We start from the raw sequence: 16,210 nt of genomic DNA on the forward strand, positions 1-16,210 counted from the left end.
AAGTTGTTCAAGAAAAGTCTTCTTGCTCTCCCCTCTATTATTCTAGATATGTGAAGTCTAACTGACAGGAGTATCATCTGGTCAGCACTAATAAACTCTGGTTATCAATCTCTAGTGATTAGTTTGTGATTGGCCACAAAGCTAGCACTAGAGGTGCACAAGATGTCTATAGAGATTGAAACTGCTATGAATTATGAGAATGTCACTCTTATGAAAGGGATTGCAAATATATTCTTTGAAGTCTGCAACTCTCAGAGAAACTGGCAGTTGTTCCATGAACAAGTAATGATTATGAACATAAAAGATGAGATGCTAGTGGATTTAAGCTGGCTGCAGTGACATAATTTCAAGATATGTTTCAGAGAACTAAGACTAGAGTTCCAAACTGTATGTTATGATCTGCTTGTGAAGATTAAACCAGTTAATCTCTTGAAGCTAGTGAAGGAAGAGAAGCTCATCTATATGATGACTCTCTACAAATTAGAACAGGTGGTGATAGCAGATCTAGATCTCCAGATACTAGAAGCCTACTGTGAACTTGTGGAAGTGTTTAGCAATAAGAGAACTTGAGAGCTATCATTACATTATAAAGATGATTTGACTATAGATCTTGAGTCAGAAAAGCAGTCAGAATTTGAAAGAATGTACAGACTTTTGCAAGCTGAACAAGAAACTTTTTATGAATATCTGAGCAGTGTACTAACTTATGAGTTTATTTACTCTTTCAAGTTATCTGCAGGAGCACTCATTCTGTTTGTGTTCAAGAAGAATGGTGAACTAAGAATGTGTGTGAACTATTATGATCTGAATTTAAAAATGATCAAGAATAGATATTTTTTACTACTGATTAAAGATGTATTGTATAAGCTTGCAGAAGCTGTAATATTCACTCAGTTAAATATTAAGAATGCCTATTATAGATTGAGAATTTATGAAGAGAATAAGTGAAAGACTGCATTTCAGACTTTACAGAAGTTATTTAAGTACTTGATAGTGTTTTTTGAACTTGTGAATGCACCAGCAGTCTTCTAATTATATATCATGAAGGCACTTAGTGAATATCTGAATGTGTTCACAATGGTCTATCTTGATAATGTGATTGTGTACTTGGCTTGCAAGAAAGATCATGAGAAGTATATGAAATTAATATTTAAGATACTCAAGAATACAGATCTTTATTGCAAGCTGGTGAAGTGCAAGTTCAATGCTTGTGAGATTGACTATCTTGAGTATATCATAACACCAGAGAGTATTCTTATGGAGAAGAGCTGTATAGACACTATTCTTGACTGGCCAGAGCCAATCAGTAAGAAAGAGATTCAGATCTTTTTAGAATTTGTGAACTTTTACAGGTGCTTCATCTCAAGATTCTCTAAGATAGTCTGTGGCCTGACTGCTCTTCTAAAGAAAAGAGAAGCAAAGCTAAGCAGGTATATATGAAGAGAGATAAGAAGAGAGACCAACACTTTCATGATTGAAAAAGATTATGAAGTCTTTATAAATCTAAAAAGAGTGTTTGCAGAAGCTGTTATGGTTTATCATTTTGATATAAAATGAAAGACTAGACTGGAAACAGATGCATCTGGCTTTATAATGTGTGGTATTTTATTACAGCTGGCAAAGAATAGCATTTGGGTTCCAGTTGAGTTTTATTTGTAGAAGATGCAATCTGTGAAGATGAACTATAGTATTCATAATCAAGAACTGCTCACAATTATGGAGTTATTTAGATATTGAGGCTGCTGGTTGGAAGGCTTGTGAACACCAGTTCAAGTTCTTACAGATTATGATAGCTTGTGCTATTTTCAGACTGCTCAAGATCTCTTGTGAAGATAGATTTACTGGATACAAAGACTGACAGTCTTTTGATTCATGATTGATCATGTAAAAGAAACCAAGAACCTGGCAGATAGACTCTTGTAAAGATCTGATTATGTCAAGAAGGCTGATCTAAATAACATGAAGGGTTGTGAGACTGCAAATCAACTGAGAGTGATGCTTGTGAAGAAGCAAGAGATTATAGAAAAGTTAGAACTGACAGCTCAAGTTTCTTCCAACCAGAAAGAGAAGAGAGAAGATGAGAATATGCAACTTATTTTTATAAAGCTTCAGATTGTAATTAAGAAACTACTTATAAAGATTATTTTAGAAGACATGTGCAAAGTAAAGAAGATTACAATACAGGTTCAGAAGACTAAAGATCTGATTTATGAGAAAAATTCTTATGAGAAGAGCAGCTTCAATCTGTTGACATTATTACTAAATCTACTGCAAAGTGATGACTATGCAGCTGAGGTCTGTAAAGACATTAAGATGGGCATGAAGAAATTTATAATGTAGAAAGAGAAGAAGAGCATTCTCTATAAAGATGATTGCATGTATATTTCTCAGAATGAGATCTTGCAAATAGAGCTGATTAGATATTATTATAATTTATCTCTTGTAGAGCATTTTGCTACAGCAAGAATATATGAGCTTATAGCTTGCAAATACTTTTAGTCAAGAATAAGAGAACTGGTAAAGAAGTGCTGTAAAGTTTGTAAAGTCTGCCAGAGCTTAAGAAGAGTTTGCAGGAAACTTTAAGAAGAACTATTATTCTTACCAATTTCAAATTATTCTTAAAAATCTATTAGCATGGATGTTATTACAGATCTTTCTGTAAGTCTGAATTTTGAGAAGATGCAGTTTGACTGTATTCTGGTTGTAGTGAACTAGCTTATAAAGATGACTCACTTTATTTCTACAATAAAGAAGCTGACATTAGAGAAATTAGCTCATCTCTTTGTTTGCAAGATAGTGAGATTATACAGATTATCTGTAAGTATAGTAACAGATTGAGAATCTCTGTTTGCAAGTGAATTTTAGAGTGATTTAACTCATATCTTGAAGATTGCAAGAGTAATAAGCATGATATTCTATCTGCAAACTGATGGTTAAACTGAGAGACTGAATAGTATGCTAGAGCAGTACCTGCAAAGCTATGTCAGTTATAATCAAGATGACTGGATGATGTAATTACTAATGACAGAGTTTGTGTACAATAACTTATAGCAGGCCTCCATACAGAAATTATCTTTTCAGCTGATATATGAGTTGAATCTGCAAACAGATCTATTGGATTCTGATAAGTATGACTATATATGCAAGAATTTAAAGAATCAGGTGAAGATAATGAGATTGCTCTGTAAGAAGATTAAGAAATTACTTGTGAAGACACAAGTCTACCAGAAGAAGTACTATAATCAGAAGCACACTGTAAAGACTTTTCAGATGAAAGACAAGATGTGGCTTGATCTTTGCAATATCAAGACTGTGTGGCCTAATAAAAAATTGAATTTGTTGAGACATGGGCCTTGTAGAATTATAAAGAAGATAGGCTTGTGAGTCTACAAACTGAAGCTGTCTTCAGGTCTGTGAACTTATGATATCTTTCATATATTCTTGCTCTGCAAGCACAAGACCTACAAAGAAATTGATAGCTCATCTTATTATGAAGTTTGTGAGACAGGCAAGAATGAAAAGAAGTATTAGATTTGTGAGATAATTAACTTAAAGAGAGAAAATCATAAGCTGTAGTATAAAGTACATTAGAAAGATTATAATAATAAGAAGAACAAGATATAAATTTTTACAAGTAATGTCTGTTTACTGAAAAAGCTACTCCAATAATTTTATAGTAGGAACCTGGACAAGTCTGGTTTGTGAAAGAGATGAATGAAGATAGTAGAGCTAGAAAATAAGTTAGAAAGAGAAAAGATATAGTCAAGCTGAACTGAATCAAATTAAATTAATCTTAAAAGAAGAAAAAACTAAGCTAAGAACTATATAAGAGCCTCCAGCTTTCTTCTATAAAGATCTGTAATAACTATCTATAATCTTACTGCTGAAAGGAGCAAGCAAGATGCTTATAATATAGACAGTTATTACATTTTTGACTCAAGTTTGTAGAGATACACTCTGTGAAGACTATATTACTATAGTCTTGCTGAACTCTCTTGCAGGTAAAGTACTTCTGTTCTGGTGATAGCTGAACTCCAGCTTGAGTCACAAGAATACTCTTATAGAGCTGAACATGAACAGTTAACTGATTTAAATTATTTAAACCAGTAATAAGTACAGATCTTTGAATAGACTTACAATATCATGCTCTTTTATAGATAGACAAAGCTTGTGTCTTAGTATAAGATGAAAGACCTGAAAGAATTACTGAATTGGTCTGTAAAGCATCAGTAAAAGTAATAACTGACAGTATTTGAGTGAAGATGATCTGGAATCATTATTGTCAGTCTTGTGGAGAGAATACTGGATAATTTCAGACACTCTGTAGAACTATAGCATCCACAAATCCTGCTGGAGCAGGGGGAATGGCAACAATAATCTAGAGAGGGTTAGCTGTAAACTGAAATATAATAGAGAATACTCACATTTCTGGCTGGAGCTGGTGCAACAACTGTAGAGAGGGGAGACAGAGCAGCAGAACTCTAACTTCATCAGCATGTAAATTAAATATCAGCTTATAAGAAGTACTTACAGCTTGAGCTGACAGAGAAGAAGCAACAATAACTGATGAAAAAGAAAGAGAGAGAGAAGTAATAATACTCTAGAACTATCAGTTGTAAATACTTTTCAAATTCTTAAGACTACTTACTGAAGGCTCAACTTCTTCTGTAAAGAAGAGAGTGAAGATTCTTCTGAGAAAGAAGAGTAGTAATAACTTGTGAGAGAGAGAAAGAGAAGACTATAAATTTACAGAAACTTCTAGCAAGTATTAGTCTTTCTGCAAACTAAACTTCATGTGAAGATAAAATTTCATGACCATGTAAAGTAAAGATGCAATTAAGAGTGAACTCATTAACTTGTGACTGCAAGATCAAGCATACAGAATATCTGAATAAAGCTATTTTTAATTCTTTTAATTATTAGAAACTTTCTGTAAGCCTGTCTTCTATATAAAGCAGTGCTTGAAGAGTTCACTTATCTGAATAATAATAATATAAGCTAGAGAAGAAAGAAAAGAAAAGAAGAGAAAGAGAAAGTAAGAGAAAGCTCTTTCTTAAGCTAGTATTCATTATCTAATAGTGACATGGAGCTAGTGAGAACAATAGAGACTCTCTACATATTATTGTGTTATTGAGCTCTGTTGTATTATTATATTATGTTGTGTTATTAGAGTTGTGTTGATATTACATCTTTAGTGAGGCTGTACTCTTTTTCTTATAAGAAAATTTTTATTTTTCTCAAGAGATTTTGTTTTTCTACTCATGAAGATTTTTAATGAGACAGCTGTCTTGAGAGATCAAGACTTACAAGAGAGAGAAATCTGTAAGAATTTGTTTGTAAATCTCTTATACAGACAAACAACATCTGTAAGAGTCTAGAATCTTAGCTTGTGAGCTGTTAAAAGTATATGTGTCTTCACAAGACACTAAGTCATGTGCTTGCAAGCACATATCATAGCAGAAATGGGGAGGATTTGTAAACTGTAGATCCACTAGTCCTGATATGTTTACATCAGAATATACATTTATCTGAATCCACAGTTGTTTGGAAGTTTAAAAATATATACATTCCAAATTCAGAAACATAGCTTCTGATCCTCAATATAGAAATCAGGAAATGTTCAAACCCCTGATCAATGAATATATCTAGGAACATTCAGGATACCTTTTCAGGTTTATAAATGTTTATAGTATAGAAACCATTATAGTATAGAAACCATTATAGTATAGAAACCATTATAGTATAGAAACCATTATAGTATAGAAACCATTATAGTATAGAAACCATTATAGTATAGAAACCATTATAGTATAGAAACCATTATAGTATAGAAACCATTATAGTATAGAAACCATTATAGTATAGTTACCCCAGCAGACACTGGAGAGATTTCAACTAATGTGCAATACTACATACATCAAACCACCTGATCCACCTATAAAAAGGAAATGCTTCAAGTGCAGTTGAGAAAGATAGTTGGCAGAGCAGAATCCAGTTTGAGTCTTTTGGAATCTTTGCTGACAGGTATTATGTAAAGACTTGGTTTGTGGATTGCAGGTAGGCTGATTATATGAATCTCATCCTGATTCATCTGCAAAATTGACAAATCCAGTACCCTCTTGTGCTGAATTTCATGAGCAGAGAACATGGCAAAAAAAACTCTCCAGCAGCTGCCCTGGTTGTGGGTGAATATGCACCTTATTTGCCTGATCTTGATGCCTGATGCATGAGTATACTCAACCAGATCATCAAGTTTCAATGTAGTGTGATGTGCATCTTCATTGAATATAAAGGTCAGCTTTTGAAATAATTAGACTGGGGTTGAATCTCTGCCAAGCATATGTTGATATGCCCAATCACTGCTGTATGAAAGTCAGAGCTTTTGCAAAAAGGAATATGTAATTAGTAGTTTGGAAAGCCACACACTTTGTAAACCAAGCAATTCCATGACTTTGTGACTAGCTGGTAGTTGGCAGTAAGCATTGATTAAGGTATGGAAGAGGGTGGTAGCATATGAATCATTGGCTTTATTGGCATTCTCATCATCATCTTGTTGCTCATTGTGTTCCAATTGCATGAGATCTTGCATGAGAATTGGACATTTGTGATGAAGTTGCTTCATCTGGCTGCTGATATAGGGTTCCAATTCCATAAGAGCCCCATCAAGAACCAAGAATATAGTGTGTTTGAAGCTCTCATGAATCAGTAAAATCTTTTCAACATCATGCTTGTTGGTTTGCTGCACAAATGCTTTATATTTACAGTGTTTATCCTTTCTGATCAGTACATTACAGTTATTTGGCACAGCATACTTCTTTGCCTGGTCAGCATAGTGCACCCTGATATGCATGTTTGATCAGTATTTCAAAGCATGTAACATCTTATCTGCTTTCAGAGCAATACTGACAGTATTGATTGAAATGTTCTCTGTTGGGGTGTTATAATCTGATTGAACACTGATGAATTCTGCTGTAATCTCAGCATCCATACTGTCTGGCTAGCTGACTGTGGTGCCTTGGCAGCCATGACAGTAGCATCTATCACTTTCTGAAGCATAGTTTGAGTGTTGGCAACCACACTTTTAAGTTCATTGTACCCAACAGATGTCTAAGAAGTTAATAATGAATTGCTTCTTGCAATAGCACCAAAGATTTTAGCAAGCAACAAACATGGAATGTTGAAATCAATTGACTGTTCACCAAAGAAGTTATAAAGAGTCTGCTGAACAACAGTCTGAATCCAGTCAGACTTTAGAGCAAAGTAGAGTATAATTGAGATCACAATTGAAGCTTGAGTGTGTTTCTGAATTTGATAAAACTCCAGATGGATAATTGGGGACTGCAGTTGGGCCCAGTATCTTCAAAATAGAAATCTTTGTAAAATTTGGCAGTATTCCTTCTGCCCCTCAGATATCAATATATGTGATATCAATAATGTATGCGCAATTTTGAACAGGCCCAAAAATTCACTATGACAGGGGTCAGAGAGGAAAAATGTCACCAGATTCAGTACTGGGCAGATCTTTAAAACTGGGAGACTTTTCTTGATTAATTTATAGGTCTTCCACAATGCTTCTCACTCATGAACAGTCCACTTCACCTCAATTTTGGCCCACAAATTGAGTAGCTGGTAATGATATTGGCTGTGTTTCATCAAGTTGAAATTCATATTGAACCTCTCCACATTGGAGACAGTACAGCTCTGACAGAAGACTATTGCAGTAGAGTGTTTGATTCCAGCATTGTCATTTTGCTGTAGTATGTCATCAAGATAAGCAATACAAGAAGCAATGACTCTGACAGTTCCTTCACCAGTTATCACAATGTCAAATCCTCTTTCAACTGCTTGTAAACTGGAAGTCAATGCCTCCACAACATTGAAAAAATTTGTAGCATGAGACCTGAGAGCAATTATATATATATTATTTTGTTGTCTTCTTTTGAAATCATTAAGTCCTGCAGAAATTATATAGAAGCCAGTTATATTTTGGTACATGTTCTGATATAGACTGAATCTGTCAATGAACAGCAGGAAGGGAATGGATATAGTTCTCTTGATAGTATTGTCTGGACAGAGCATCTTGATTAGCATATCTCTCCTGTATGCCACAATTTCTAGTTCACTCTGGAGTGGAGTGCTAAGTTAGAGCTCTTGTACAGATAATATGTAGCAAATTGTATTCATTACTTACTGTACAAAGAACCTATTTGTTTCTGAGAGTTTGTAGCTACCTGATCTGTCAAAAATGTAGTCAAGATAGACATCCAGTTGGACTAGAATGTTGTCTTCATGTATAATGTGAGTTTCCTGGTCTTTCAGTAAGAGCAGCTTGTTCAGGCAAAGTGAAGGTCTCAGTAAATGAATTCTTTTATTAAAGCTGTTGGCAGTAATAGTGTACTGGACAATAAGAATAATTTCACTGGATTTTGTGCAGGCCAGTCTCTGGTTCTGATTCACAAATTGAATTCTTCTGATATGGATTTCTTGTTCATTCCAAGTGCACTTACATGCAGCATTGTTGCACCTGAAATGAACAAAATTGGAAGGAAAGACTGGTGTCCTGTCAGGATACCATACAAAGTCATTTGATGAACATCTAATAAAGCTCCTCCAGCTTCATGATTGCCACAATTTGGTTGGGTTGTCAACTAGGTTGGCCATACCAATATGTATCTTCTTGTGAAATACAGGAGACCTTGCCAGTAATGACAAAAGAGCCACAGGATCCTGAAAGAATAAATTAGATGTAAGAAATGTCTGTATTAGTTGCTTCTTGGCAGGTGAAAGAGTTGGCATTTTCAATGGAACAGCTGGTATGAATGCCTGTTGAATGAAAAGTATAAAGAATTGAGCTCTGCATTTCTTCTTTAATGTGCTCAGCCCTAATGGTAGAGATCTCAGTACACTAATATCTTTGGGAATCTGTAAGACTTTCTGCAGTGTCTTGTAGTGTTGATGAGATATTCCTGATTTTTTGCACCATAATTCTAAAGTGAGTGTGAAGTGGTCCAGCATTTCATCAGGCTCTGCATGTGCATGAACTAGGACCTCTGATGGGTCATTCATTATAGTTAAGATGTAGGTCTCAGCTGGCTGGTCACCTAATAAATTCTCTAGTTGTGAATGAAAATTGGAATCTCCATTGCCAACTGGATGCACTGAATGTAATATAGTCTGTAATCAGAGTTTGGATTTGGGCTCTTCATACTATTGTAATTCATTATTATTAACTGATTCCATGGGTAGAGCTGCCACTGCTTCTTGTATAATCTCCTGCACTCTGATATCTTCTGGTTCAGAATGAGTGTTGAATAGAGTGTTGGATGGAGCATCAGAAGCATCTGAAAGACTTGCTGCATTCTATATACAGTAATTAGAATGATGCAGGCTGACAGAGGATTCAAGATCTTACACTTAACCCTGACTTCTCAGTTTAATTATTTGGCTGAATGTTGGGTTTCACTGAAGGTAAAATGTGATTGCAATCTTGTGATTCTCACAACAAATGGGCAGGCTGTCTGCATCTTTGAAACTGTGAGACTGGAAATGGCAAATGAAGTTGCCTTCTCTAAAATATATAGTTCTCTATATGTCTCAAGTATCTTGGATCTTGCATGTTTGCTTGAGATTTATATGCTGGTTTCTGCAGTGGTTGAGTTTCAAGTTGCAGGAACAGTGAGGGTTGCTGTGGAATTTCTTTGAGACAAAGTATGTAGAAATTAGAAAGAAAATTGCTGTTTGATTGAGGGATTGAATGTATTATAGCAAAGTTGAATATTAGAGCAGCTGTAAAATATGCCAACTGTGCTGCAGACCAACTATAATATTCTGATTATCTAGACCTGTAATTAGCTCTAAGGAATGCAAGATCAGTAATGATCTGCATTCTTCTGAATGATTGGCCTATTTCAAAGAAATCAATCACTTAGTGGTGTTGAATTTTAGAATATAGGAGAATATGGATACAGATCTGAATAGCAACTTGAGCAGTTGAATGTGCTTCAAGTCAATTATATAATAGATAGTGAACTCCTCTGAAATTCAAGCATTCACTCTTGTTCATTCTCAATGGCAATCTGATAGCCAAAATATTGGAGACATAGAGTATGCCAGTGCCAAAAAGGACAGCTTGCACCTTCTTATAGACCCAATTGCACAACATGTTAAAGGCTCAAGAGACATTATTCAGTTTGAATATAAGTACCTGAACTGAAGTGTTCTCTGATCATACAGAGATTGAAAAGTGGGTTTAAGTAGTGGAGCATGAGATATGAAATTAGGTGTGATAGGTCTATATATTGACATTAAATACTGACCTGATTCCTGATACCATCCAGAAGATGCTGAGTCTTGAGAACTGGAAAGCCAGAAATAACTCATATTTTTGTGAACTTTCCAGATGCATGTTGAACCTCTGTAAAGATTGGAAATATAAGATCTTGAGTAGCTTGAAGATTGAAACAATGTTCCTAAACTTCTAGTTATAGTATAAACTGATCTCATTTGCAGGATCATGTCAGGGAATGTATTAAACTCAGCTTGACTGAGAATCCTGATTTTAGACTCCATAAAATAACTGATTGACAAAAGCTGATCAGCTATTTTGCCTGATTATTCAAGTGGGACCAATTCTGTGAAGTCTTTTACTGGATCAAGCTGTGTATTGATTTTGAGAAGTCAGCTTCACAAAAGAAATGGTATTTTGAATGTAAGTTAATGGTAAATCTTAATTACCATGATTTCTGCTCTGACAGTTATGGCAATAGAGATGTATGCAAATTTAGCAGCATATGTGAAGCTGTATCTTGATGACAACAGTCTGAAATGGAATGCATTCATTCTGTTGATCTACACCTGGAATTCTGTACTCAAGCTCTGGGACTGCTTGATACAGAAACCAGGACTGAGAGATATTAATTTGAATAACTTTGCCTGATGGAAGGTCTGACCAAGAAAGTCAAAGACTGTTCATGTTAAGACTTTGCCAGGAATTCTGAATGTAGTCCAGTTGATATCTAGTATGCTGTCCAGAGAATCTGATTCATGTCCAGCTCAGGCAGTGCAAGCTCTGTGGGAGCCAGAGAATGATGATTTAGACAAGAAGAATTAGAATCCTTTGCAGGATATTATGAAGAATTATTTTGAGACTGTAACAAATTGACCTGCCTATTCAAAGAGATCTGTGCCAGCTGCAACTGGTTGCATGCCCTGAAAGAGATACAGATTCTAGTTGAATACATGAAAAGATGCCTTCTTGAGTTAAAATTGGCTGTTAGTTTGTGCTTCAAAATAGATTTTGGGGTTTAATATCTAGACTTCAATGCAATACTCTGTTATATCAATGCTTGCAAGAGCTGAATTTCACTATATTCAATATATATCTCTTTATTGTTTACTGTAATCAGCCATAGGAGCTCTAAGCAAAATGAGTTAGCACTTAATAATGTATAAATAGACATGTTCTGATTAGAAAATCCAAAACAATTAAGTGGACATGCTAGATATAATAATCTCTTTCTACACAAAATCTCTCTCTTCTTCTTTTCTTTTCTTTCTTTCCTTCTCTTGAGCTCATTATATTTCTTGTTGCCTCTCTCTCTCTATTCCAATATTGAGGTAAGTGGTGGATTTCAGAATGAAATAAGGAACTGCAGCAAACTGAAGAATAATATATGTAAAAATAGCAAAAAATGGCTCTGTAAATATATAAATTGGCAGCAGCTCAGAATGAGCACTCTCTAATATTCACAAAGAAGAAGCCAGAATAAAAGCTCTTGACTGTCAAAGAAGAGCCTGCTATAATGAGTGATACACTCTGTAGCTGCTGTTTGATGTTTGTGTATATAGTGTACATTAAAAAGTCTTGTTTCTGCAAGCAAGAAACTGTAAAGGCCTGCATCAATTGTGCAGAAGATAAAAAAGCCTGTACTTCTGTCTCTTCAGAGCTGCAGAAGAAAGTGGCAGCATTGCTATCTAATCATGATAATTTCCTCAGACTTAAGAATGTGACACTCTGAGAGAAATTGAAAGCCAGTATGGTGGAACAGGCTGCTGGTCTCAGTAAATTGCTTACTAAAATGGCATCTCTGTTGGTTCAAACTGACAAATTCCCCCCTCTCTCCTCCTTCAATGCTGAAGTTGATGCTGTCACTTTAGTAGTGTTGGAAAAGCTTGTGTCCATTCAAGCTGAACAAAAAGAGCTTGCAGAGCATACATTCTGCTCTGTCAAGATAGGTTGAACTGATTGAAGATCATACATTCAACTCATACTAATATAGTTATATATATAGAATATTGAAAGAACCTTGACTGACATCTGCCAGAACTTAAAGTCTAATTGTTTATCTTCTGTAATCAGTATACTTGATGCAATGTTGGAATAAATTGAACTGACTTTGATATTTGATAACAGAAAAAGTGAAAGACAGAAGAAACTGTCTGTAAATCAGTAATCAAGATAGACTGATTTGCTGCTGCCCTGTCCTCTGCTGTATCTGCTTCTCCCCCTCTCTTCCCCACTCTGATCATGCCTTCTCTCTTTGTTCAGTTGCAGCTGAATATATCTGTATTGGGCCTGTCTCTAACTAGAGGCAGTGAAGCTGATTTGCTTGAAAGTATGATCAGACAGCCTGAATAAGCTTGCTCTGATGATTCTTCTGTGCTGGTCTTATGCCCTGTCCCTGAACCAGAGACTCCAACTGGTGAGAAGGCTCCTGAAATTTAAAAAAAAAAAAAACTTCATTATGATTTGGGTTGTGCAGGTGGTTGTGTAATACTTAGTTAGTTTCTAGTAATTGAAAAGCTTCTGAATTGGGTTCAAAACCCTCAATTGGTGCATCATATGTTCTGAATTCTATGCATTTCAGACTCTTTATATGTGCATTGTAAATATATGGTTGATCTATGGTTTCAAGCTTGTGACCTGTGGTTCAATGAGTCACATTGGATAAACATTTTCTGACAGTTGCCTGAAAAGCTCATTTTTCCAGTATGGTATAAAAGACTGCTACTGTGTAAATCTCTTGTTGAGAGCCAGTGGCAATCTTGTCTAGAAGTTATATATAGCTGCCAATATCAGATCTTTTATCTTGTGTACTCTTTTCTATGTACAATTTCTTCTATAGATTCATTGTCATACTGATCCACATGTACAATTCTCACAACTCTTCTTGTGATGCAATTATCAGTAAAATCTAGTAATGAGATACCTGTCAAGCCAGATCCAGAGCAGTCTCTATAACATGCAGATTCATCAGAAAATAAGACTCTTACAGAAATTACAGAAGATGATTTAAAGACATCAGACAGTTTACATGAATCTTTACAAGACTCTGTCTCTCTGGTCAGAGTTCTAACATCCAGTACACTATTCACCATTAAGCTTGAACATATGAATCTTAATGATTCACTCTTGACAGATCTTGACAGCTTGCCATCTTCAGATAAAACAGACAACAACAACAAGAAAAATGAGACACCAGAAGATGGAACAGAAAATAGTGACAAGAAAATTAAGAAATCAGATACTAATAGTCAGAAGTGTAAAACTCTGCTTTGCATACAGTCTCTGTATAGCATCAAGAGATTGAGAGTTTCTGAGAATTCATGATGTACTTTAGTTTTTTACTTATATCTAAATGTAGCTTTGTGAGTTTTTACAAAAAATGAGAATACTACTAGTCTTGAAATAATTTATTTTAATGTGTAGAGTTAGAACTTCCAGATAGCTAAGAGTACAAAGTACTGGCAGGAGTGGCATGTTGGCTTGGTGAGTAAAAGAGATAACTAAAGAATGATTTGGTGAAGTCCAGCAGGCCTGGAGCCATCACTGGTGGAAGAACTCAACCAGAGCTAATCTAGAGCAACAAGAAAATCAAAAATGTGGCCTGGAGTAAAACCAGAGCAATTATGTGATGTCAAGAGTGCTAAGACTATCTATAGTGTGAAAAATTATACTAAAATTTGTGGGGTGTGGCAGGCCTGATGGGGATTTGCTGATGTAGTTCTCTATGTGCCTCAAGTACCTCAGACCTCACATGTTTGCTTGAGATTTATACATTAGTTTTTACAGTAATTGAGTTTCAAGTTGCAGGAACAGTGAGAGTTACTGTGAAATTTCTTTGGAACAAAGTATATAGAAATTAGAAAGAAAATTGCTGTTTGATTGGGGAATTGAATGTATTATAGCAAAGTTAAATGTTAGAGCAGCCACAAAATATGCTAACTGTGCTGCAGACTAACTGTAATATTCTGATTATCTAGATCTGTAACTAACTTTAAGAGATACAAGATCAGCAATGATCTGCATTCTTCTGAATGATTGATCTATTTCAAAGAAATCAATCACTTAGTAGTGTTAAATTTTAGAATGTAGAGAAATATGAATACAGATCTGAATAGTAACTTGAGCAGTTAAATATGCTTCAAGTCAACTATATAATAGATAGTGAACCTCTTCAAAATTCAAGTATTCACTCTTATTCATTCTCAACAGCAATTCAATAGTCAAAATATTAGAGACACAGAGTATACCAGTGTCAAAAAGAATAACTTGCATCTTTCCATGAGCTTAATTGCATAATATACTAAAGGCTCAAGAAGTATTATTTAGTTTGAATACAAGTACCTGAACTGAAGCATTCTCTGATCATACAGAAATTAAAAAGTGAGTTTGAGTGATGGAGCATAAGATACAAAATCAGGTGCAATGAGTCTATATATTAACATTAAATACTGACTCAATTCCTAATATCATTCAGAAGATGCTGAATCTTGAGAACTGGAAAGCTGAAAACAACTCATATTTTTATGAACTTTTCAGACAGATGTCAGATCTCTGTAAAGATTGAAAATATAAGATCTTAAGTAGCTTGAAGATTAAAACAACATCTCTAAACTTCTAGTTATGATATAAACTGATCTCATTTGCAGAATCATGTCAGAAAATATATTGAACTCAGCTTGACTGAGAATTCTGATTTCAGACTTCATGAAATAACTAATTAACAAAAGCTGATCAGCTATTTTGTCTGATTATTCAAGTAAGACTAATTCTGTAAAGTCTTTTACTAAATCAAGCTGTGTATTGATTTTGAGAAGTCAGCTTCACAAGAGAAATGATATTTTGAACATAAGTTAATAGTAAATCTTAATTACTATGATTTCTGCTCTAACAGTTATAGCAATAGAGATGTATGCAAATTTAGTAGCATATATAAAGTTATATCTTGATGATAACAGTTCAAAACAGAATATATCTATTTCATTAATCTACATTTGGAATTCTGTACTCAAGCTCTGGAACTGCTTGATACAGAAACCAGAACTGAGAGATATTAATTTAGATGACTTTATCTGACAGAAGATTTAATCAAGAAAGTTAAAGACTGTTTATATTAAGACTTTACCAGAAATTCTGAATGCAGTTCAGTTGATATCTAGTATATCACTTAGAGAATCTGATTTATATTCAGCTCAGACAGTGCAAGCTCTACAGAAGTCAGAGAATGATAATTCAGATAAGAAGAATCAGAATTCTTTGCAGAATATTACAGAAAATTATTTTAAGACTGCAATAAATCAGTCTATTTATTTAAAAAGATCTTTGCTAGCCACAACTGATCACATGCTTCAAAAGAGACACAGATTCTAGTTGAATACATGAAAAGATATTTTCTTAGATTAAAATTAGCTGTTAGTTTGTGCTTCAAAATAGATTTCAAAGTTTAATATCTAGACTTTAATGTAATACTCTGTTATATTAATGCTTGCAAGAGCCAAATTTTACTATATTTAATATATATCTCTTTATTGTTCATTGTAATTAGCTATAGAAGCTCTAAGCAAAATAAGTTAGCACTTAGTAATATATAAATAGATATGTTCTGATTAGGAAATTCAAAATAATCAAGCAGACATACTAGATATAATAATCTCTTTTTACATAAAATCTCTCTTTTCTTCTCTTCTTTTCTTTCTTTTCTTCTCTTAAGCTTATTATATTTCTCATTATCTCTCTTCTTCTATTTTAATATCAAGATAAGTGGTGAATTTCAGAATAAAATAAGGAACTGCAGCAAACTGAAGAATAATATATATAGAAATAGTAAAAAATAACTTCACAAACATGTAAATTAGCAGCAGCTCAGAATGAGTACTCTCTAATATTTATAAAGAAGAAGCTAGAGCAAAAGCTTTTAACTATTAAAGA

At 34.4% G+C, this 16,210-nt stretch overlaps 2 protein-coding genes across 2 annotated transcripts; one reads left to right on the plus strand and one right to left on the minus strand.

Moving 5' to 3' along the window:
* Window positions 1–7,359: 7,359 nt before the first annotated feature.
* CIMG_12959 (uncharacterized protein) lies at window positions 7,360–9,066 on the minus strand (the record flags this gene model as incomplete). The annotated part of the gene is made up of 5 exons (XM_001240107.2): window positions 7,360–7,468; window positions 7,580–8,137; window positions 8,192–8,448; window positions 8,508–8,596; window positions 8,664–9,066. The coding sequence occupies 5 exons, from the start codon at window positions 9,064–9,066 to the stop codon at window positions 7,360–7,362; spliced, it is 1,416 nt and encodes a 471-aa protein (XP_001240108.2).
* A 4,324-nt stretch (window positions 9,067–13,390) lies between these two features.
* CIMG_12960 (uncharacterized protein) lies at window positions 13,391–14,274 on the plus strand (the record flags this gene model as incomplete). The annotated part of the gene is made up of 5 exons (XM_001240106.2): window positions 13,391–13,541; window positions 13,728–13,768; window positions 13,861–13,891; window positions 14,004–14,038; window positions 14,263–14,274. 5 exons carry the CDS (start codon window positions 13,391–13,393, stop codon window positions 14,272–14,274), a joined length of 270 nt encoding a protein of 89 aa, XP_001240107.2.
* Between the last annotated feature and the right edge of the window lie 1,936 nt (window positions 14,275–16,210).

Source organism: Coccidioides immitis (genome assembly GCF_000149335.2).
Source record: "Coccidioides immitis RS genomic scaffold supercont3.2, whole genome shotgun sequence".
Taxonomy (NCBI): domain Eukaryota; kingdom Fungi; phylum Ascomycota; class Eurotiomycetes; order Onygenales; family Onygenaceae; genus Coccidioides; species Coccidioides immitis.